Source organism: Platalea leucorodia (genome assembly GCF_965183815.1).
Source record: "Platalea leucorodia genome assembly, chromosome: 7".
Taxonomy (NCBI): Eukaryota; Metazoa; Chordata; class Aves; order Pelecaniformes; family Threskiornithidae; genus Platalea; species Platalea leucorodia.
In genome coordinates, this window is record NC_138829.1 from 71,774,077 (window position 1) to 71,795,262 (window position 21,186).

At 66.1% G+C, this 21,186-nt stretch overlaps 3 protein-coding genes across 3 annotated transcripts; 2 read left to right on the plus strand and 1 right to left on the minus strand.

Moving 5' to 3' along the window:
- Positions 1-275: 275 nt before the first annotated feature.
- On the minus strand, positions 276-3,020 carry SLC15A3 (solute carrier family 15 member 3; the record flags this gene model as incomplete). Its single annotated transcript, XM_082317316.1, has 8 exons — positions 276-433; positions 564-722; positions 851-1,009; positions 1,088-1,256; positions 1,387-1,482; positions 1,569-1,728; positions 1,804-2,093; positions 2,484-3,020. The coding sequence occupies 8 exons, from the start codon at positions 3,018-3,020 to the stop codon at positions 276-278; spliced, it is 1,728 nt and encodes a 575-aa protein (XP_082173442.1).
- A 1,648-nt stretch (positions 3,021-4,668) lies between these two features.
- Positions 4,669-10,202, plus strand: CD6 (CD6 molecule; the record flags this gene model as incomplete). Its single annotated transcript, XM_082317317.1, has 13 exons — positions 4,669-4,863; positions 6,229-6,297; positions 7,074-7,145; positions 7,303-7,611; positions 7,727-8,026; positions 8,171-8,239; positions 8,361-8,501; positions 8,665-8,793; positions 8,887-8,988; positions 9,073-9,153; positions 9,275-9,469; positions 9,886-9,981; positions 10,105-10,202. Exons 1-13 carry the CDS (start codon positions 4,809-4,811, stop codon positions 10,200-10,202), a joined length of 1,716 nt encoding a protein of 571 aa, XP_082173443.1. The 5' UTR covers positions 4,669-4,808.
- A 4,079-nt stretch (positions 10,203-14,281) lies between these two features.
- CD5 (CD5 molecule) lies at positions 14,282-20,833 on the plus strand. Its single transcript, XM_082318317.1, has 10 exons — positions 14,282-14,420; positions 15,619-15,657; positions 16,038-16,331; positions 16,412-16,474; positions 16,699-17,007; positions 17,878-18,162; positions 18,434-18,565; positions 18,981-19,034; positions 19,357-19,479; positions 19,664-20,833. The coding sequence occupies exons 1-10, from the start codon at positions 14,369-14,371 to the stop codon at positions 19,747-19,749; spliced, it is 1,437 nt and encodes a 478-aa protein (XP_082174443.1). The 5' UTR covers positions 14,282-14,368; the 3' UTR covers positions 19,750-20,833.
- Positions 20,834-21,186: the final 353 nt, after the last annotated feature.

Consider the following 21,186-nt stretch of genomic DNA (forward strand, 5'->3'; position numbering starts at 1 on the left):
AGAGACCCCTAAATCACCCTGGGTGACAGCAGGAGACACCCCTCCCTCTGTCACCCTGCTCCCGGCTGGGCTGGCACCCACCCAACCTTCCCCCTCCCTCTGCCCCACACCAGGGCTTGAGCCATCCCCGCAGCTCCCCAAAAACCCGTGGGGCCACAGAGATGGGGTGACCGCTCCTGGCTGCCTGGAGTCCTGCCTGGCCAGCACTGGGACCAGCATCCCTGTCCCCAGGGAAGAGGGGTGATGCTCTGTCACCCCCGCCCCGTGACACCATGTCAGTCCTCCTCCGGCTCCGTGCAGAGGTGGGGGGCACCTGGCCACGGCGGCTGGCTCTGGTAGCGCCTGGAGATCCAGGTGAAGAGCAGGCAGGTGACCGACTGGATCCCCGCCAGCAGGAAGAAGTAGTTATCCATGCGGCAACTGTTGATGCTCCCTGCCAGCAGGAGGGTGGTCAGAGCCGGGGGGTGGCCCTCAGGACACCCCCGTGTCCTGCACCCCATCCCCGCTGGCCACAACGGCACCCAAGCAGGAGGTGACACCCGTGTCCCCATGCCAGCGCTCACCGTAGTCCTCTGGGCAGCGCATCCACCTGCGGGCGGGCAGCGAGAGCAGGGTCAGCAGCCCTGAGCCCAGCAGCGAGCCCACCCCGGAGATGAAGAAGAAGAGACCCATGATGGCTCCTTTCATGGATTTGGGGGCCTCGGTGTAGGCGAACTCCAGGCCTGCGGGAAAGCAGAGAGAACATGGGGAATGTCTTGAACCCTTCGGAGATCCTCCGACAAACCCACCCGCTGCGGCGGAGGGGCTGCGGTGGATGCCCCGGGGCCAGGGAGGGGTGGGCACAGCTCACCGGGGATGCTGGCAAAGAGCTCGCTGATGCCGATGAGCAGGTACTGGGGGACCTGCCACCAGATGGGCAGCGTGGCAGCCAGGTAGCGGTCCTTGCCGATGAGCTGTGACACCGTCTGGTTGCGGCGCACGTACTGCAGCCGCTCCCGCTCCAGGATGCCTGCGGGATGCGGGCAGGGGGCTGAGTACCCACCGAGTCCCTGCCCGCGGCAGCATCCCACCCCAGCCCGGGTCCTACCTGCCGCGAGGATGGAGGCGAGGCTGAAGAACATGCCCAGGGCCATCCGCTTGAGTGCCGAGGGCAGTAGCCTCCGCCTGGCTAGGAAGGGGTCGATGACGTGGTCCTTCAGAGGCACCAAGGCCAGCAAGACCACCACGTTGGCCAGGAGCAGCCAGGCATCCGGGAACTGCAGGGCAGAGGCAGGTCAAGCCCCAGCCCTTGCCCGCGGCGGGGAGTTCAGCATCTCATGGGATGCCCCGGCTCCCACCGCAGCCTTCACCCATCAGGTCCACGCAGGTGCCGGCCCCATCCCTCACCGTGTAGCCCTGGAGGGTGCTGGCGCGGTCCTGGCTGTGCTGGAAAATGCTGGGGATGTGGAGGTGCAGACCTTGAAGGTAATACGTCGACTGCATCTGAAAGGCAGCGGGATGGTGGCTCCTGGATAGACCTGCCACCACCGATGGTCCCTGCCTGATGCAGAGCCCACCCCGCACCTCACCTGGAAGTAGACCATCCAGTAAGGGATGAAGGTCAACATCACGGGCAGGATCCGGGCCAGCACCTGGAAGTTGGCAAGGTCCTCCTCGGGCGAAGGGGCTCCAGGCTGGGCTCTGCTCTTGGGGAGAGGGTCCCCGGACTCCCACCGGTGAGCGCTCAGCCTGGGGAGAGGGACAGCTTGGGAAAAGCCAGGGCTGGGAGGGTTCAGCCCCCCGCAGACCCCCCATCCTTCTCACCTGGCCCCAGTGCCCGCCAGCCAGGAGCAGCCGCAGCTCTGCAGGGCCAGCTTGATCATGGCAGAGACCTGGCTGCCCGTGGGGGGCTTGGTGATGAAGGTAGGGGTGGCCAGGAGGAAGATGAGGAGTGCCAAGGCCAGGCAGGCAACGGGGATGAGGTAACCAGCCAGAAAGCTGATATTCTGCTGGATGAAGGCCACCACCAGGAGGGAGAAGACAGCCCCGATGTTGATGCTCCAGTAGAACCAGTTGAAGAAGCGCCGCGTGGCGTCACCGCCGCGGTCCCTCACCTGCCAGCGCAGAGGGATGGGCCCCGGGGCCGGCTGTCAGCCCCGGCAGCGCCGAACCTCAGCCCTGAACGCAGGGCTTCTGCTTCATCCCCTGTCCCCCCACCCTCCCGCGTCCCCCCATACCCCATCCCACCACCCTCCCATGCCCCGTCCCACCCCTCACCTCCCGGCTTCCCTCCCTCCTTCCCCCAGCAAGGATGTCCCAGGGGTCTCGGAGGGTTTGGAGGTGATCTACGGGGTGCAACCACATCTCCTCCACCCCGTGGGAGACCCTACCCCTCTTGGCTTGGCAGAAGGGGAAGGGAGACCCACAGGTCCTTGGCACCCGGCCGGGAGGAGCCGGTTGGGAAGGGGCAGGGGGAGAAGGATGCCGCCGGCTGCCGCGCTCACCTGGTCGGCGCCGAAGGAGGTGAGGTTGGCTCTGACGGAGCTGACACCCAGCGCCAAGACCAGGAGGCCGGTGTAGATGGTGGGGGCACAGTACTGCTCGGGGGGCTGGCCCCGGCACGTCCCACCGCGGTGCCAAGAGCAGTTTCGGATGGTGGCGGCAGGCAGCTGCCCACACACTGAAAGGCGTCCGTCCGGCGATGTGGTGATGGGCAGCAGGCACGCCGCCAGCAGGTACAGCAAGAAGCTGAGGACCACGGTGCCGTAGCGGCCCAGGTAGACGTCAGCCAGCCAGCCGCCGATGGGCGAGAGCAGGTAGGAAGCCCCCAGGAAGAACAGGCAGGCGCGGGATGCCTGGGTGCCCCCCCAGCCGAAGGTGCCGCTGGTGAGGTAGAGCACCAGGTTGGCCGTGATGCCGAAAAAAGCCACCCGCTCCAGACCTTCCACCGCCAGCACGGCCGCGCACGCCGCCCCGCGCCCCTTGAGGGGTGTCCCCCCCAGCAAGGAGCTCCGCTCCCCGCCGTCCCCCGTCCTGGCCATGCCCTGCCCCGCAGCACCGCGGTGTCGGCTCTGCTGCCCTTCACCGCCCCGAGCTGGCAGCGCAGCCAGGGGTCCCCGTCCTGCCCCGGCCCCTTCTCCGTCCCCCTTGGCCCCTCTCCGGGCTGCCCCCCTCGCCGGGTGGGCGTCCTCCGCTCCTGTCCCTCCCCAGCTCCCAGTTCCCCATTCCTGCTGAACAGACACATCATATGACGACAGTTTAGAAACGAAAATCCCCGTCAGCCAGCGCGGCTTCTCCTTCCTGGGGGCTTTCCTCGTGCCCCACCACCACCACTGCTCTGTTGGGTCCTGGGCACCAAAGCCCCTTGCTGAAGCTGGGGTCCCCCCCCCTGCTATGGGGGTCTCCGAGCCCCACGTGTGCCGGGGGATGTCGTGCACCCACCAGCACCCACCGGAGCCTCCCAGGGCCAGCACAAAGCCGAGCTCAGGGCTACCGCACCGGCTCCCCCCCGGCGTGCGCACATACGCACCCAAAATCCCGGACCCAGGGGTTTATTTTGCAGCCTGATTTCCTAAGGAAATGGGGCTCGGGGGGGCTGCGTGTGCCTTTTTGCCTCTTGCACTCTGATATTTTCCACCGGACTCAGCAGCGAGACAAACAGCGCAAAGCTTTTACGTTTCAGTGAGTTTAAAAAAAAAAAAAAAAGTAAAAAATTAGTAGCTGAGAAAGGCAGGAAGCTCAGGGGTGAGAGCCAACGGGCACGCAGCCTCCCAGCCCTCCGCACCCCCAAACTCCCACCCTGACCACAGGAGTTTCCAGCCCCTTGCAGCATCCTCCAGCTCCTCCGTGCCCTTGAACCCCCTCCTGCCCCAACAAGCCCCTCTGGGCTCCCCGGGGCAGGGGGAGAGCCCAAAGGCAGCGCTCCCCAGCCCGCAGCCATTGCTCCCGGCATCCCCACGGCCCCCAGCCACCTAGCAGAGGGACGAGCTCTCCAGGACAGGGTTTTGATGAGCTCTGTGATGGCCAGCAGCTGGGCAAGGAGCCTTGAATCCATGTTTTTGGCTGGGGAGGGATCCAGTACAGCCCAGCTTGTTCGTATCATCCACCTACCTGCCGCCGACCTCCCTCCTGCCAGGGCTCGTCGGGCAGGGGAGCTGGGTGACACATCTTTGGGGTCACCATGAAGGTCTCTCGTGCCACGGGGTGGAGCAGGGTGTGAAGGACCCTCCAGAAGGCAGCACCGAAAGGCGCCGGCCATGTCACACCAGCCTGTGGCCTTGCAAGCATCCTCCTGCCCACCTCAGCCCTGGAAAATGGGGGAGAAAGAGGGAGCCCCCCACACTCTGCTCCATCCATCCATGGAGGTCCCAGAGTGTGGGGGAGCCTGAGTCCCACCGGTGATGCTGTCCCAGGCCCCTGACATGATGACACACCATGTGGCTCCTGCAAGATCCATGTTCCCCGGGGGCTGAGGGCGACCTGGGGTGGGACCGCCAGGTCCCCGTGGCTCCCGTGCCCCCGAGGGATGCTGCAGGCGCATGGTGTGGTCCCCGAGCGGAGCCCACCTCTGCCCAAACCCCCGCTTCCCCCCCCGCCAGCGTACAGGATAGAGCCACCCCATCGTGCTCCTCCGCCCCACGGCGCTGAGCTGGCTTCCTGCAGCCCTCGACCACAAGCCGGGAGCAGAGAGCACGTGAACAGCAGGCAGCGAACGGGGCCGCATCCAAACCATGTCCCCGAGCCGCTGAGAGAGACGGTGGGAGGACAGGACCACCCCGATCCCTGGTTCCACCACCGCCATGGGGCTGCCCCACAACCACTGAGGAGGAATGGAGGGGCTCTGCCTGCTCTTGGCGGCTCTCTCCGCCGCGGCGCCCGGACAAGGTACGTCAGCATCCCCACCCTCTCCCTTCCCGTCCCTCTCCGTCTGCTGGGACCCCGGGGCGATGGCTTTGCTGATTTCAGAGCCGGGTACCTGCCGTCTCCCCGGGCTGGGTCCTGCTGGGGCAGAGGGTGCTGGTGCGTGCACACGGATGTTACTGGTGCTGAGCGAGGATGCTCTGCAGGCAGCTCTGCAAAGTCGAGCTCTTCTCCTTCCCGAGGTGCTCGGCACAGCCGGTCCAACCTCTGCCCCTCCTCGACGTGCCCGATGGGAGCGAGGGAAAGGGGTCCCTGCTCGGGGGCTGGTGACTCTGGGGACCCTAAAAGGTCTCTCCGGGCCATCCCACCCGCCAGCTCCCGGCTCCGCAGGGACAGGGTGATGCTCTCCTGGTTTTGGTAGGTACAGGCCAAAACTCATTCCATGGCTCATGTCACCAGCATCACCCCAGGACGGTTTTTGGGGATAATGCCACCTTCTCCCCCCAGCCCAGCAGGGTTTAGGGTGGTTTCACATCCCAAATGGCTGCCAGAAGCAGCCTCGATGCCTCTGATCAACTGGGGAACGGTCGCCATCGCTCTCGTTTCCGCTAACAGCTCCTTCCCACACCTTCGCCGACGTGCTGCCGGCTGCCTGCACCCTGCCTGCGGGCTCGAAGCACGGTGCTGCCCAACACCAGGACCCCACGGCGCAGCTTTTCCCACCACGTCCCCCTCTCCTGCGCTCATCCCTTACCTTTTCCTCTCATATTTTTAACGCCAAGCCAGAGCCCTCCGGCTGAGGTGGTGGCTTCCCACGGAGCCCACCCGATGCACCCCATCAGCCCCCCCCCAAATACCTATAGATGCCTCTTGCAGCGATCGATGAGCGAAGGTGGGAGCGAGCTCTAGCAGCACAGCGGGCCGACGGAGCGGTTGCAAAAAGTGCCCTTTTTTGGTCAGAAATCATTATTGCAATAACTGCATTATCGCGCCCCGTGCAGTCAGGCTACAGAGAAAGCCACAATTTCGGCGGTGATGACGGCAAACGCACCTCGCCTCGCCTGTGGGGGTGAACCCTTCGCCCCAGAGGAGCCGAACGGCGAATTTTTCCGGCAATAACCGTGGGAGCCCGGCAAGCGGCTCGGCTGCGGTGGGCTGCTGATGGGTGTTGAGGGAAAGGGACGGGAGAGAGGGGACGGGGAGGATAGGGTCAAGCCCTGCACCTGAAATGATGCCGTGCTCTTGGGGTGCCCAGGGAGAGGGGAAAAAACTAAAATGAGACCACGCTGGCAGCAGCATCCGCTCCCCTGCGGCACCGACTCGCGGGGGGCCGCGCTGGGGGTGCGGGCAGGCAGGTACAGGCAGCAGGCAGACCCTCTCTGTCGGCAGGAGCGGCGAGCCAGAAGGCGGCAGCGGCCCGGGAGCGTGATGGCACCCCACGCTTTGGCTTTCCCACCGGTGAGTCGTGTCCCAATATCGCCATATTTAGGGTCAGATTCTGCCTCCCCCAGCCTGCGAGCAGACCCCATGCCAGGATTTGGCCCTGGAGCACGTTCCCCCTGCCCCAAGGGCTGATCTGAGGATGTGGGGATTGACTTTTAGGGGTGCAAGAGAGCCGTGCTCATGTGGCCAGGGCTTGAGGGGGCTCCAGACGGTGCCACCCATTTTGTGGCAGCCTGGAGATGCCATTTTGGCCATCCTTCCCCAGAGCAGCATCGCTTTTTGGTGGGCCGGGGTGCACATTCCTGCACCCTCTCTGTCTGCCCCCCACCCTCCCCGTCTGCCCCCCGCCCTCCCCACGGCTGCGTGCCAGCATGGCAGCAGTGCCACATCCCTCTGGTTTGCCATCTGCGAGCCGCCGAGCGCCCAGCAGCCGGCACAGGAGCGGCGAGGCGTCCGCTTTGCCTCCAGCACTGGTGGCAGCCAGTCCGTCTGCTCCTCACCGCGTCCTCGCTCCTTGCCAGGAGAGCCGGGGCTGAGCCAAAAGAGGGGGGATTGGCCCCCCGATACCCACTGACCTCAATCCTGCTTTTGCCTTGGTGGCTGCCAGCTCTCAGCGGGGCTCTGGTGTGCATCTGTCCGGCGGCACATCCGTCTGTCCTGCAGCCGTCAGCCCTGTTCTCTCACCGTGCCACCTCCTGCCGTGCTCAGAGGGGCCGTCCAGCCCCGGGCAGGGAGATGGGGGGTCCCGGCGGGCTCAGCCCCTCACATCCTCTGCCCCTTCCTCCTTGCAGCCCCCGCGGAGTCGATGGGACCTCCCAGCACCCCGGCAGGCAGCACGGCTGGAAACGCCTCGGTGGCACCAGGTGGGCGCAGGAGGGCCAGGGACCTCCTCGCACCCGCATTTCGGTGGGGAGGGTGGTGGCATCCCATTCCACTGCTGCTGCTGCCACGGGGAGCCGGCGGTGGCATGGGGGACAGCGCCAGGGCCACCCCTATCCCCTTCCCCTCCGTCTCGCCCAGGTCCCGGCGCGCTACGGCTGGCTGGCGGCCGGAGCCGGTGCGAGGGCCGGGTGGAGATGGAGCAGGCGGGTGCCTGGGGCACGGTGTGCGATGATGCCTGGGACCTGGCCGACGCCAACGTCGTGTGCCGGCAACTGCGGTGTGGCTGGGCCATGCGTGTCCATGGCAATGCCACCTTCGGCCGGGGCAGCGGCCCCATCCTCCGGGACGAGGTGGGCTGCAAGGGGCATGAGGAGCATCTCTGGGACTGCCCGGCCGTGCTGGAGCATGACTGCAGCCACAAGGAAGACGCCGGCGTGGTATGCTCAGGTGGGTCTGGCATGTGCCGGGTCCAGCAGACATCGAGCAGGGTTTGGGCTCCGGTAGGCAGAGGTATCAGGCAGGGTGCAGGCAGCACATCCCCGGCTCCACTCTCTGCCCGCAGAGCACCAGGAGTGGCGTCTCTCCGGCGGCCAGGACGGCTGCGCCGGCCGGGTCGAGGTCTTCTTCCGCGGCATGTGGAGCACGGTGTGTGACAGCACGTGGTACAAGCTGGAGGCCAGCGTGCTGTGCCACACGCTGGGTTGCGGCGAGCCCATCCGGCAGCTCAACTTCAGCCACACGCTGCCGGGCAGGATGCTCTACCAGTGCGAGAGCCAGCAGCCATCGCTGGCCCACTGCCAGTGGACCTTCAATAAATCGGCTCCTTGCCACCAGTCCCGGGCGGCCGGCGTGGTCTGCAACGGTATGGGACCCCCCCCGGCTGGCCCCGTGGGTGTGGGGGGCCGACAGCCTGCTTGCGGCCATGGGGGTCCCCTGCAGATAAGCTGCAACCCAGCTTATTCTGCCTTCCCCCCACCCCACCCCGTCCCTGTCCCCCTCCTGCCAGGCTCCCAGGGCTTGCAGTTGCCAACCCCGATGGCCACGGTGACACCCAGCAATGTCACGCTCCTGAGAGGTGAGTGACCTGCAGAGTTTCAGCCGTGACCTGGGTCCGGGAGGGCTGCGGGGAGCACCCAGCTCACCCCCCTTACCTGGGGAGAGGATGTGTCACGAGCTGTGTCCGTTCTCTGTGTCAGCTGAGGAGGGGTCCCTGGCTGCGGGGGCACAGTCCCCTCTGCACATGCCCCTCTTCGTCCTCTGCCTGGTCCTGGCAGCTCTGCTCCTGCTCACCGTGCTGGCCTTCACCACCGCCCTGCTGAGGATGAAGAAGATGAGCGGTAAGGAGCCCCCGCGGGGGCATGGCAGGCTCTGACCATGGAGGGGGTGACACTGCCAGCCCAGCCAGGGTCACCCCACTTCCTAGGCTCAGCTCAGCCGCGGGAGCGGGGCCGGCTGTGCCATGGAGCAGCTGAGCGGGTGCAACCCCCCTTGTCCCCACAGCCCACACCGTGTCCTCCCTCGGGCTAGCCGGGCCGGTCCTGGTGACCCACAGCAACCAGAGCCCCGACGTGCCCTCTGGGACCTCCAACGACTACAGGGAGATGCCAGTCAGCCTTCCCAAAGGACCAGGTAGGTCTGGCAGGTCACCAACCCACCCCGGGGGGCTGTGGGGCAGGAGGTCCCGGCTGGAGATGGCTGCCCCATCCCCATCTCATCCCCCAGACGCACCGGTCACAGCCCTTCCCGCTGCCAAGGACTCCGACTCTGACTACGAACACTACGACTTCAGCAGCAAGCCGCCCGTGGCTCTCTCCACCTTCTACAGTGAGCATCCCACCCAGCCCCGGGACCCCCACCGCCCTGCCCCAGGGTGCCCCCGCTGATGCCCCCTCCCTGCCCTCCCCACAGACTCCCTGCGCCGGCAGCCCGGGGACCAGCTGCTCCCACTGATGGCCAGCCAGAACGGGATGGAGCCATTCCGCACGGAGGGTAGGACACGAAGGGTGTCTGTCCCTCTGTCCTGCAGCACTGGCTGTCTGCCCGTCCCGTCTGTGGGTGGGCGAGGGGCCGCCCTGCAGCCTGGGGCTGATGTGAGCCCTGTGTCCCGCAGTGCCGGCCAGGCTGGGCCCCCCATCCCGCAGCAGGGCGAGCAGCTCCTCCACCTCCTCTTCCTCCTCCACCGAGCCCTATTGCAATGACAGCGTTCCCCCCCAGCACGCCTGGGTCTGCCCGCCGCCCCCCGCCGATGGCACCCACCAGCATGCAGCACCCACCACCCACGGCTACACCGACTACCCTGGCACAGGTGGGCACTGCCAGTGGGCTGCGTGGTCCCAGGGACCAGACCGGGGATGGGGACAGCCCTGGGGATGGGAGCAGGGATGGGGACAGCCCTGGGGATGGGAGCAGGGATGGAGATACCCCAAGGATGGGAGCAGGGATGGGGACAGCCCTGGGGATGGGAGGAGGGATGGAGAGACCCCAAAGACAGGAGCAGGGATGGGGACAGCCCTGGGGACAGGAGCAGGGATGGAGAGACCCCAAGGATGGAAGCAGGAATGGGGACAACTCCAGGGAGGGAATGGAAGTGGGGGACACCAGGGGATAGGAGCAGGGATGGAAGGTGCCAGTAAAAGCCCCTGTTTCTCCCAGCTCCTCCAGCAATGCCCTGTGTGCCCACCCCAGTGCTCTCCCACCCCTGGGTACCTGTGTCTTCAGCAGACCCCGATCCCGCTGACAGCTCCAGCACCTCCTCGGGGGAGTGGTACGAGAACGTGCAGGGCATGGAGCCACCCGGGGACCCGTCCCCGCACCCCGGTGAGGACCCCGTGCTGGCAGGGCAGGAGCAGGGTGGCATGGAGGGGTGCAGGGCTCCTCTGCCCCCGCAGCATCCTCTTCCCGCTCCCTGCCCGGCTCTGCCTGACGGGGTGTCCCTTGCAGGCTGGCCGGCTCCGTCCTGCCCCACGGCGGGACACGCACAGGACTCCGACTCCTCTGAGGGCAGCGACTACGATGACATCCAGGGCTCTGCCTACTGAGGCTGCCCAACCGCCATGGACAGAGTGGCATGGCGGGGGGGGACCTGGCACTGCGTGCAGCCGAGGACTTGCCGTCCCGCTGCCGACGTCTCCTCTGGACTTCTCCAGCCGTCTCCTCCGCGCCGAGGCGCGGGCATCGGTCCCAACGGCACCCGGGGGACGCTCAGCGCAGGCGAGCTGTGCCGGGCTGTGTGATGTGATTAAAAGCTTTTCCCAGCAGGTCACCGTGTCCCTCGGCCACAGGGGTGGCTGGGTCACCTACCTCTCCCAAGGGCTTCCAGTTGCCCACGGGGCAGTAAGGGACAAGTGACCCAAAGATGTCCCTTCCTGCAGTCCCCTGCCAGGCTGGTGACAGCCACGGTGAGCAGCATTGCCCAGGACGTGCCCGAGCTGAGCAGGGCAGGAGCAGCCAGACGTCCCGTCCCCAGCCCGTGGCAGGCAGGGCCTGATCCAGCCCCATAGCACTGGGGGTGGCGATCAGTCCCCAGGGCTGGCCCTGGAGGGAGGCAGGTGGTGGGGACGTGGGGTGGCGGTGGCCCACAGCCATCCCCGACACTCTATGGCAACACAGTGATGGATACAGAGGCCCCCCCCAAGCTTCCCCGCACCCCGCCGGGCCACGATCCTCCCCATCCCAGGGACACACTGGCCACCATGCCCATAAACCCCGGCCGGGGGGCTCGAGGGATGCTGGCAGGGAAGGCACTGGGGTCCCAGCCCAAGCACGCCGGACGGTGCTGGGGGTCCTGGACCCTTCTCACCCCAGCCAGGGGCTGCAGGGCAGATACCAAGGTGAGAAGTAGGACATAGCCAGCTTCCAGCCCAGGGTGGATTTTTCCCCCTCGCCCAGAGCTGAGGGGGTGGGATACAGCCCCCGAGGGAGGGATAACCCGTGCCGCAGTGAAAGCTGGGGCATCCCACGGTCCACCCGAGCAAAACAGCATCACCCTGTGCCAGGCGCAGCTTGGGAACAGGGACACCGGTGGGCTCGGGGGGCTGCACCCAGCCGAGCCAGGCACAGCACCCAGCCATCACCCCTGGGGCTGGGACCCCTCCGTCTCCCCACCCCGAGGGGCTTCCCTGTGCCCCGCGTGGCTCTTTCCGCCGGCAAACCGAACCCCCCGGCGCGTCTCCCGCCCTGGCACCCGCCGGCGGGTTTCCATCTCCGAGGTGGAGCCTCGGCGGAGGTTGGGGTTCAGACCCACCCCCGTGGAAAATTTGCCCCCTGCCACATCCTTCAGCTGTTTACCGAGGCGAGAGGCTCCGGCGGCCCCGAACAAAGGGGCCACACCGCAACAACGGAGGAAGCACCAAAATAGCAACAAAGCCCCAGACAAAGGGGAAAGGAGCGAGGCGAGAGCAGGGAGATGGCTGCTCTGCGAGCAGAGCGGGGCCGGGAGCGGGCACGGGGGGTGCCCCCAGCCACACTCGTGGCTCCCCGTGCCAGGGGAGGAGATGGCGGCACCTTCGCAAGGGTGGTTGTTGGGACCGCTTGGACCGCGGCATGGCCGGGCAGCGACCTGGGGGATGCCGATGCCCTGGGGGGGGGGAATAACCCCGTTCCCGTTGGGGCATGGGGCAAAGGGCCCACGTGTCACCTCCAGCCACAGGACAGGTACATCAGTGCCAACCATTTATTGTCGCTGCTGCTCCTGCACGCGGTGACAGGCGCTGGGAAATGCCACCTCCACCACCGTGAAGATAACAGCAGCGTGCTGACAGCCAACAAGCTCATTCCTGCTCGCGCCAAAGGCAGCTCCTGCCTCTTAAAAGGCTTCTCACGGACAGGTAGCATGTCAGCACGTCCCAGCTCTCCCCCTCAACTCCTCCGGAAAGATATTATAATCATCTTTATCTGTCACAGCATGCAGACGATGCTGAGCTGACTTGCATCGCCGGCAGCAAGCGGGGATGCTCTAACCGAGCCGTGGTGCAAACCCTGCCCGTGATATCTCAGAGCCTCCAGACACAGCCACGGCTCGGAGGGGAGGTCTGGACCCCAGGCACCCCACGTCCATGGGGGTCAGGCAGCCTTGGATGATGGGGAGAGGTGGACCTTCCCTAGAGGCGAAGCGCCCTGGGATGCTCGGGGTGAATCATCGACCTCAGGTCGATTTGGGGTGAGAGGGGCTCAGCTCCCCCCCGCAGACCCCCAGGGCCGGCCCCGGTGCAGCCCCAGCTGAGTCCCGTGGGAAGGGTTGGCCCAGGTCTGGGTCTTGCACCCCTTTCCCAGTGCATTGCCAAAGCCGTGCCAGCCCAGAGCCCGTGGGTGGGTGGGGGGCAGCACCAGGACCCCCAGTGCCCTGTGGGACACCCTGGCAGGATTTGCTCCCATCACAGCCCCAGCCTGGTGTTGGGGGCCAGCAGGACCCCCAGGATGACCGGGAGGGGATGAGAACAAGCGGGGGCTGCGGGGAGCAGCCCACAGCCCTGCACCGCAGGGGCTCACCCCTGCCCCGCGCAGGCAGGGGCAGGCAGCAGCCCCGCTCTGCCTGGCCAAGGGGATGTGGAGGCTGCAAGAAGCCAAAGGAGCTGGGAGGGGATTGCCGAGCTGCATTACCTCCAGGGATAGCAGGGCCTGGCTGGAGACGGCGTGCTCGTGCTGCCAGCATCGCCTGGCATCGCTGCCCAATCTCCCTGAGCGTCTCTGCCTGGCCTTGCCTGCGCCTGGCAGCCCACGGCCGCCTTGCCACCCACCGCACCGCAGCAAGCTTCCTGTGGAGTCATGGAAAATCTTCAACCCGGAAAGTTTTGGGGCACGAAACTCCCAGGGGAGCCGAGCCCCCGCTGCAGGGTTGCAGACCAGAGCATCCTACAGCTCCAGGCAGCAGCCCAGAGCGGTGGCAGCAGGAGGGGACGGGAGCTCTCCCTAACCCCACCAAGCTGCCCAGGAAACTCAGTCCCCCCAGCACTATTCCCCAGGCACCAGCTGGGTACTCTCCTTTCAGCAGAAACACCATCGGGTCAATGGAAAACAGCTGCCTTCGTTAGCATGCATGACCTGGATTTGGAGGAATTAATTAGGGTACAATCAATTAACGGCTCTCCCTTCCCCTGTCCGTCACTGCCTGTGCCCCACGTGCCCTTGCAGAGCTATATGGCATCCCTGGGGTGCCAGCAACTGGGAGAAGCAGGGACATGCCTGCATGAAACCTCCCCAATCCCCATCCCGTGGGGCCATCACGGTGCTTCGGGTGCTGCCGTGGCCCACGGGGCACGTGGCGGCTCGGTGAGGCACGGCACGGCGTGGCAGGGCACGGCACGGCGTGCATCAGCTCCTTTGCAGGAGCTGGTGGCATGGCCAGCACCACGGCATGTTTCCTGCGCCAGTGCAGCGGTGCCGCTCGCCTCGACCGGTGACCGCAGGCGGCGGTGAGGGTGGTGGTGCAGCTGGGGCAGAGCTGGAGCAAGGTGGCGAGGAGGAGGAGGGAAGCAGCCGCCGGCACGGGGAGGCTATTTTTGGCAGGGATTGGTGTTACGTGAGAGCGGTCGTAGGTCTCCCCGCAGCAGCAAGGGTGGGATCCGGCCCTCGTGGGAGCTTGGGCTGTTGGGTTTAGTGGCCGTCACTGGTTTTCCCCGCTGCAATCCAGCCTGCTGGCTCCTGAAACAGCTTACCAGCACCAGGGAGCTGCTGCCGGGGCTGGGATTTCCCCCGGTGAATGCCGCTGGCTCCGACCACCCAGAAACCCCCTGCACCCCCTGGCTCATTCCCCCCAGCTCTCCTTTGGGTGCCAGCTCTGGGTGCCCCGGGCTCTCGCCTTCCAGCCACTGGCAGCTTTGTGGGGACCCAAGGGAGAGCTGGGGTCCCCCTGACCCCTCAGCACTGGGTATGTTCACCATCCCTCCAGGCTCACACCCTCTGCAGAGATGGGGGACTGATGGGGGGACGCCGGGATAGGGATGGGGTGGGGGCCAAGCCACCCGGGTTTCTCTTCCCTTTGCTCTTGCTCTCATGCTCAGCGGGACCTGGGGAGGTAGCTGCCGGATTGAGACTTCAAACGAGCATAGATGTGACGCAGAAAACCACAGAGGGAGGAAAAACAGCCTGTTCCTGCCCGTCCCCCCTCGCCTGCCTTCCCCAGGCCGGGTAGCAGAGGCGGCCGTGCCCCCGGCAGCCTCCGGCTCAGCCGCCAGCGCCGGGGTGGAGGAGGCGGCCGGCCGTGCCGATGGCAGCCCGGCTGCCCGCCCTGCGTCTGCTGCTCTTGCTGGGGATGTGGGGTGAGTACGGTGCGGGGCTCGGCCCGGCGGGCAGGCTGGGGGTGCTGGGTGTTTTACCAGGGAGCACCCGCCGTGCCGACAGCTCCGGTGCAGGCGATGCCCAGGGAGACCCAGCCTTGCTGCAGCGTGGGATGCCTGAAATCCCATGGCAAAACCCCCCGGCTTTCCTGCTGCCGGGCAGCCGGGCATGTTTTGGGCTTGCCCATGGGCTCAGCGGGGTGCCCGTCTCGGCTCACCCATGGCACCATGCCGGGTGTCCCATGTGCCCACCCTGGGCAAGCCCCAAGCACGGGGGCTCGGGCCAGGCAAGGGGAGAGGGGCTAGTGACCAGCGGCGGGGCTGCCGAGCCCACACCGAGCACGGGCACGCCTCGGCTGGGGCCACGCGGGTCCGGTCCCCCCAGCCCCGGGGGTCCCCAGGATGCTCGTCACACCCCGGGAGCGAGCCTACAAGTGCTGGGGGACAGCCAGCTGTCCCCCTGTCCTCATTCCCTGCCAGCTCCTGCCATCCCCAGCCACCCCTGGATCCACATGGCACGGCGGGCAGCCTCAGGCATCGTGCTGCTCCGGCTCACCGCGGTGATGGTGGCACCATCCACTGCTGCTCGGCCGTACCTTCCTAGCCGTAGTGATGCTAGCTAGTTAGCGGTAATTAGCAGGTGCCCTTGTCTGTCTTTTTTCAGCCATAATTATCCACCGGCAGACGGACGGGCGGCCTGGCAGGCAGGCGATGGCCAGTTGCATGAGGCCGTTCGTATTTATTTATTTGAATTAAAGGTGTGAGGAGGAGGAGTGAGAGCAAATCCACCGCGAAAGCCAGAAAATGCTCTTCTATTGCCGAAGAAAAAGCCAGCACGACCCAGCCTCCTCCTCTGGCCCCCGGTGCCGGAGGGGCACGTGGCCAGCCCGGGGCTCTGTCCCCACCGCTGAGCTTTGGGGACAGAGGTGTCCCCCCAGCATTACAGCCGGGTCAGCGCAGAGTACGGCATGGCCGGGGATCTCCTGGCCGCCATCGGCTCCTTTCCACTGGCAGCATCTTTGCCCTGGCGAAAAGTCGACCCGAGCCCCCAAAATCGCCTTTCTCCCCCAAAATAACCGGCAACAGGCCAAGAGCCGGGAGCCGCTGCCGCAGCCTGCGGGTTCTCGCCTCCCCCGGGGCGAGGAGCAGGACTGACGCCCCGTCCCCCTCTCTCTTGCAGCCATCGCCGGCCATGGAAGAGCCGCCCCGAGCCCTGGAGGTGAGCGTGCGTGGGGGCAGCGCCTCGGGGACCGCGCCGCGGCTTCGTTAGCGGCTCCTCGGCCGCGGCTTCGTTAGCGTGGCAGCTACCTCAGCCGGGAAGTTGGCTCCACCGCATCGTGGGCTTCTTGCAGCCGGATCCCCTGGCTCAGCCCCACGGTGCCCGCGCCTCCCGAGCCCCCCGCCTGCCCGTGCACCCCCCAACGCTCCGTTTCCTTCCTGCCCCACTTTGTGAGAAGCCCCGGCTGCCATCGCGGGGCACGCCGGTGCCGAGCGGCACGCCTGGCTGCGGCAACGAGCTGGCAAGGGCTTTTCCAGCCCCATGTGGAAAATGCACTGCGAAGGGAAGGAAAGCCCCTAACGCCTGTGTTTTCCCCGCAGAGCCCAGCCTGCAGCTCATCGGCGGCGGCTGCCGCTGCGTCGGGATGCTGGAGGTGAAGTGGGAGGGCAGTTGGAGCCGTGTGTGCCGGGACAGCGAGAGCAAGGCCAGTGCGGATGGCATCTGCCAGCGGCTGGGCTGCGGCCCCCCCATTGCCGAGCCCCTCCAGTTCATCTTCACCGGTGGGAAGGAGCCACGCACGAAGCCACTGCGGTGTCTGAGGCAGGCAGCCTCCATGGCAGGGTGCCGCTGGGTGCCGAAAAACTGCACGGAGCATGCTGTCCTCGCCTGCAGCGGTCAGCCTAGACCCCCACCCTGGCCACCCCTGTCCCTGGGGACCAGCCACCCCGACCTGGCCCCTCTCTTCTCATTTCAGAGCCGGTGAAAACCACACCTGAGCCCCCGCCGGCACCCCCGCTCACCACCCCGGAGCCCACCGGTAAGAGCCTCATCCCTGCCCGGGCACAGAGCGGCAACGGCCAAACCGGGGGGCAGGCACAGCAAAGCAAACTGCTCCCCACTTTGCGAGATCGCCTGATTTCATTAATAGCATTTGCAGCATCGATGGGGCAATTAAGCTTCAGACATGGCGGGGGACTTTCTGCTCAGGAAATGTCGTGCCAGTCTGTAACGAGATGCTTTTTTTCCCCCATCCCTCACCAGGACCCGCCAGGCTGCGGCTGGTGGATGGGGACTTCGGCTGCTCGGGCTTCGTGGAGCTGCACAGGCAGGGGCTGTGGGGGGCCGTGGCGAGCAGCCCGGGCACCCAGATGGAGCTGGCCACCCGCGTCTGCCAGGATCTCAGCTGCGGCACCGCCATCGACGGCCATGACCGCGTCAAGCCAGAGCAGGGAAGCCACTTGCCGGTGCGGTGGGAGATGGTGGAGTCCTGCGAGAGCCGTCGGCTCCTCGACTGCTTCAACAGGACCAGCGCCCAGCAGGAGAAAGTGCCCGCCTTCATCATCTGCTCCGGTGAGAGCTCACCCCGGCACAGCCCCGCTCCTTCCCCCGGACCCCCCGCTTGCCCCGGCCGGCCGGCTGGGCTGCCCGCGGCGCGTTCCGGGCCCGTGGGCTGCTTTCCCCGCTGCGGAGGTGGGAAGAGCTCCGGGGTGGGGTGGGGATCAGGGCAGCTGAAGCCCCGAGCAGGGCAACAGCCCCATCCCCGTCTGCCCCACGCACCCCGTCCCCCCGCTCCTGCTCTTCCTCTCCGGCGTGCGAAGGCAAAACAGGAAATCTCCCCGGCGTGCTCGGTTCCCGGCAGCGGCACCCCCAGCTCTGAGCTTCGAACGCAGCAGCGCTGCAAGTCAGAAAAGCTGGGGAGCGAGCGCAGCGCACAGCAAGCGCCATGTTAGCACCCCGAAACGCAATACGGGCGTGCGGGATATCCCGGCAGAGCCCAGCACCGTGCTCGTCCGCACCGCTCAGGTGCTTGCCGTGAGCATCTCCCTGCGGAGCGGCTTGGTGCTGGTGCCGCGGCACGGAGAGCCAAGCCGCCGGGCGAGGAGCAGGCTCGCTCCAGGTCCTGCCATCTGCCCGAGCTTAGAAGCCTGCCTGTGGGATTTGGGGGTTTAAGGGGCTGCACCGCAGCAGCTGGCAGAGCGGGCTTCCCCGCTGCGTTTCCCACGGGGACAGCTCGAAGCTCCTCAACGTATGGCCCTGATCCGGCTCGCACGCATCCCCCAGTCCCCGTGGCACAAGGGGAAGCCAAGACGCCGTGAGCATCCCTGTGCCGAGAGCCGGTCCCGGTGGAAGGAGGAGCGCACGCCGGCGGGATGCCGAGCCCCATCAGCCGGCAGCGATGTCTCCCCGTGGGTTTGACCCCTCTCTGCCTCTCTCCCGCAGGCTCCCAGCCCCAGGCCCTGCGGAGGCTGGCGGCCGGCCCCACGCCTTGCGAAGGGGACATGGAGGTCTTTCACGAGGGGCAATGGCAGGTGCTGTGTGACAACAGGGCGCAGCGAGTCAAGTGGGGCAGGCAGCTGTGCCAGGAGCTGCGCTGTGGGAACCTCTCCTCCAGCACCGAGGTCCGGGAGCCCCCCTCGATGGGTGTCACCTGTGAGGTCCCCACCCTGCACCTCTGCCCCCTCAGCCTCGGGGCCCCCCGGACCTGCTCCCGGACCAGAGTCGTGTGTAAGCTGCCGTGCCGGGCTTGATCCCGTGGGACCATGGGGTACGGGCAGTGCTGCCTGCAGCACCCGGTGCCAGGCATCCCCAGCTGATGCTGGGAGCTGGGATTTCCGTGTATGAACACCCAGGGAATGGGCAGAGGGTGCGAGCTCGGGGAAAGCCTTGCCGGGGCTCCCTGCAGCCCTCCCGGCAGGGTGGTGGGTGCTCAAGCTCCCGGCATCAGCCTCTGCCTGGGCGCAAGGGTCTGGTCCGGTGACACCCGTTCTCTCCCCAGGCCAGGATTCGAAGCCGCGTCCCACCGGCATGGCGGCCGGCACCATCGTGAGCATCTGCCTGGCCCTGCTTCTCTTCGGCATCCTCTTGCTCATCTGCGGCCCTCCTGCCTACAGGAGGCTGATGAAGAGAAGTAGGTGACAAGCGCTGGATCTTCTCCTCCTCCTCCTCTTCCTCCTCCCGCTCTGCCTCCCTCAGCCCTGCCATGGCCACGTGGCAGCTCAGGGCTGGCAGCTCCCTGCATCCATCCCTGCCTCTTCCCCGCCAGCTCCTTGGGGGGAAGGTTTGGGAAACGCACGTGCCGCTCGGCCCCGCAAATCCCCTCCCTGCCCCATTGTCCCCAAGCCTGCCCCATGCCGCGCAGGCACAAAAGAGCAGGCGGAGGGTCTCACGGGGTGGCGGGGGGATTACCGGGAAGGGGAGATTATTCGGGATGGCATATGGGGCCGGCGGGGGGGAGGCAGCCGGAGGAAGCGAAGCTTGGGGTAGGGACATCAGCCAGGTTCCTCAGAGAGATCCCCTTCTCACCGCCCGCCTCTGCCTTCCAGTCTCTAAAAAGAAGCAGCGCCAGTGGATCGGCCCCACGGGACTCAACCAGACGGGTGAGGAGCAGCGCGACGGCGGCCCCCGCCGCGGGGCTGGGTTTGGGGCTGGTTCAAGGGGCCGCTCGCCCCCGGACCGCAGCAGGCGCCGGCGGGCGGAGGTGTGAGCGGGCTCACGCCCAGCCCCGGCTCTCGCTTCCTGCCGCCGCGTTGACTCATCGGCGCGATATTAACTCAACCGGGAGAGCCGAGCCCCGGTTCGCGGTGCGGGAGCGGGTCCCGCTTTTACTCAGCCCCCTTCCCCTCCTGGGTGGTGGGGAACCTGCTGCTGCAGCCCCCAAAACGCCCCCAATCTTGACTCCTCTCCCACCATCTCTTCCAGTCTCCTTCCACCGCAACAGCACCGTCGCCCTGAGGCCGCGGGCAGAGGGGCAGCGGGTGCAGAGTGGGGACAACGACTACGCTCAGCCCCCCCAAAAGAGCTCCTACCTCTCGGCTTACCCAGGTAAGCGCAGGAGGATGCCGGGAATGGCTCCTCCGTTCCCCCTTCCCGCCTGCGCCGGTGGGGATGAACCCCCCGGGCGAGACCGTGACGGCAAGACTTTTGCCGACGCGGGGCGAGGGGCTGCGCCGGGGCAGGGGTGCACCCCCAGGCGCCGAAATGAGCCGCATCCATTCCCCTCCCGCAGCACTGGAAGGTGCGTGGAGAGCTTCCAACCCTCCGGACAACTCCTCCGACAGCGACTACGACCTGCACTCTGCCCGCAGAGTGTGACCCCCTGCCTCGCCAGAGCCGGGACCCCCTCGGGCCACCCCGGTCCCCAGCCGAGCCACCCCCCCCCGTCACCCACCGCCCAGCGCTGGCCCAGGGTGGTCGCGCCCGCGGCGGCAAAGCTGTGCAACTGCTGAATTAGCGGCTTTTCTTGCATTTTTTGGCAAGCCACCTCGTTTCCTTCGCCGGCCACCTTCCCGCCCTGCAGGCAGAGGTGGGATGCAGCACAAGAAAGGTAAATTTTGGGCAACCCCATCTAGCAAAAGACGTCCCTGCCCGTGGCAGGGGGGTTGAACAAGACGATCTTTGAAGGTCCTTTCCAATCCAAACCCTTCTGCGATTCAACGATGAACTGAACGAAGCCGACGGAAGAGATGACGAATACCTGCACTGCTCACCTCGGAAAAAAAAAAGCCTGCCCGCATCCCCCCAAAGGCGAGGGGAGATGTTTGGGGCCACGTCCCCCCAAGCCCCTGCCAGACTCGGAGCCAAAATCCACCCATGCTCCTCCGTACCTGCTCACGCCGGGCACCAGGCGCGCATCACTCAGCTCTAACCCAGCCTCGCCTGGCTTCGGCGGCGCCCCGGTACCCGAGCACCTTTCCGAGAAAGCTTCCTCTTGCTTTTGAGCCTCCCTTGCGGGAAAGCGCAAAGTGGGGTTTTTTGGTTTGTTTTTTTTTTAAGCTATTTGTATGAGTCTAAGAGGCAGCTGGGTTGCAGCAGGCCTCATACCCGCACCGAGAGCGGAGCGGCCGCGCTCGCGGCCGTTCGGAGGGGGTTTGGTGGCTTCTCCGTCTCTCAAAACCGGGATAACCACACTCCTCCTCCCACCCAGGCTGGGCTGAAAGCGAAATCGGCTGCCGTCTGCCAGACGCTCCGATACCGGGGTGCTGAGCTTCGCCAGAAAAACGGCGAGACCCGCGGCTGCCGGGTTCCCGGGGGAGCTGCGAAGCCACGCGCTTGGCTGCGTCGGCGTGGGACGGCGCGAGATTTGGGCAGATGCCTAAAGCAAAGCAAGGATGCGAGGAGCACAGGGAGGGTAGAAATACTGAGAACAAGCCTGAGATATTTAAGAAGTGATAACTGTTGTAATAAAATTGTTTTTTCTAGTAATTACGTCTTGTTCTCTTCCTTCCAACGCTACCAGTGCCGTTCCTTAGACCATCAACCTCCCAGTCAGGGGGGGGAAATGCGGGACAGCGCCAGCACAGGGGACGAGGGAGAAACGGTGCCAGAGGAGGGGAGAGACGGGCTGACGCAGAAGAGTCCCACGCAAACGGGAAAGATGAAAAGCAAGCAGGAAAGAGGAGTTCGAAGAAGCTGGTCCTGCGAGAGGGCGAAAGGTTTTATTGACAAAAATGCAGAGGAAGTTGGTGTAAGGACGCCAGGAGGGCATAAAAAGATCAATAGAAAGCGTCGGCTGGATGCGTCGCCATTTCC

Coding starts and splice junctions, on each gene's coding strand:
- CD5 (XM_082318317.1), top strand. CDS start 14,369: ATGGCAGCCCGGCTGCCCGCCCTGCGTCTGCTGCTCTTGCTGGGGATG. Junction 15,658..16,037: donor AGCCGCCCCGAGCCCTGGAG/GTGAGCGTGCGT, acceptor TTTTCCCCGCAG/AGCCCAGCCTGCAGCTCATC. Junction 19,035..19,356: donor CACGGGACTCAACCAGACGG/GTGAGGAGCAGC, acceptor CATCTCTTCCAG/TCTCCTTCCACCGCAACAGC.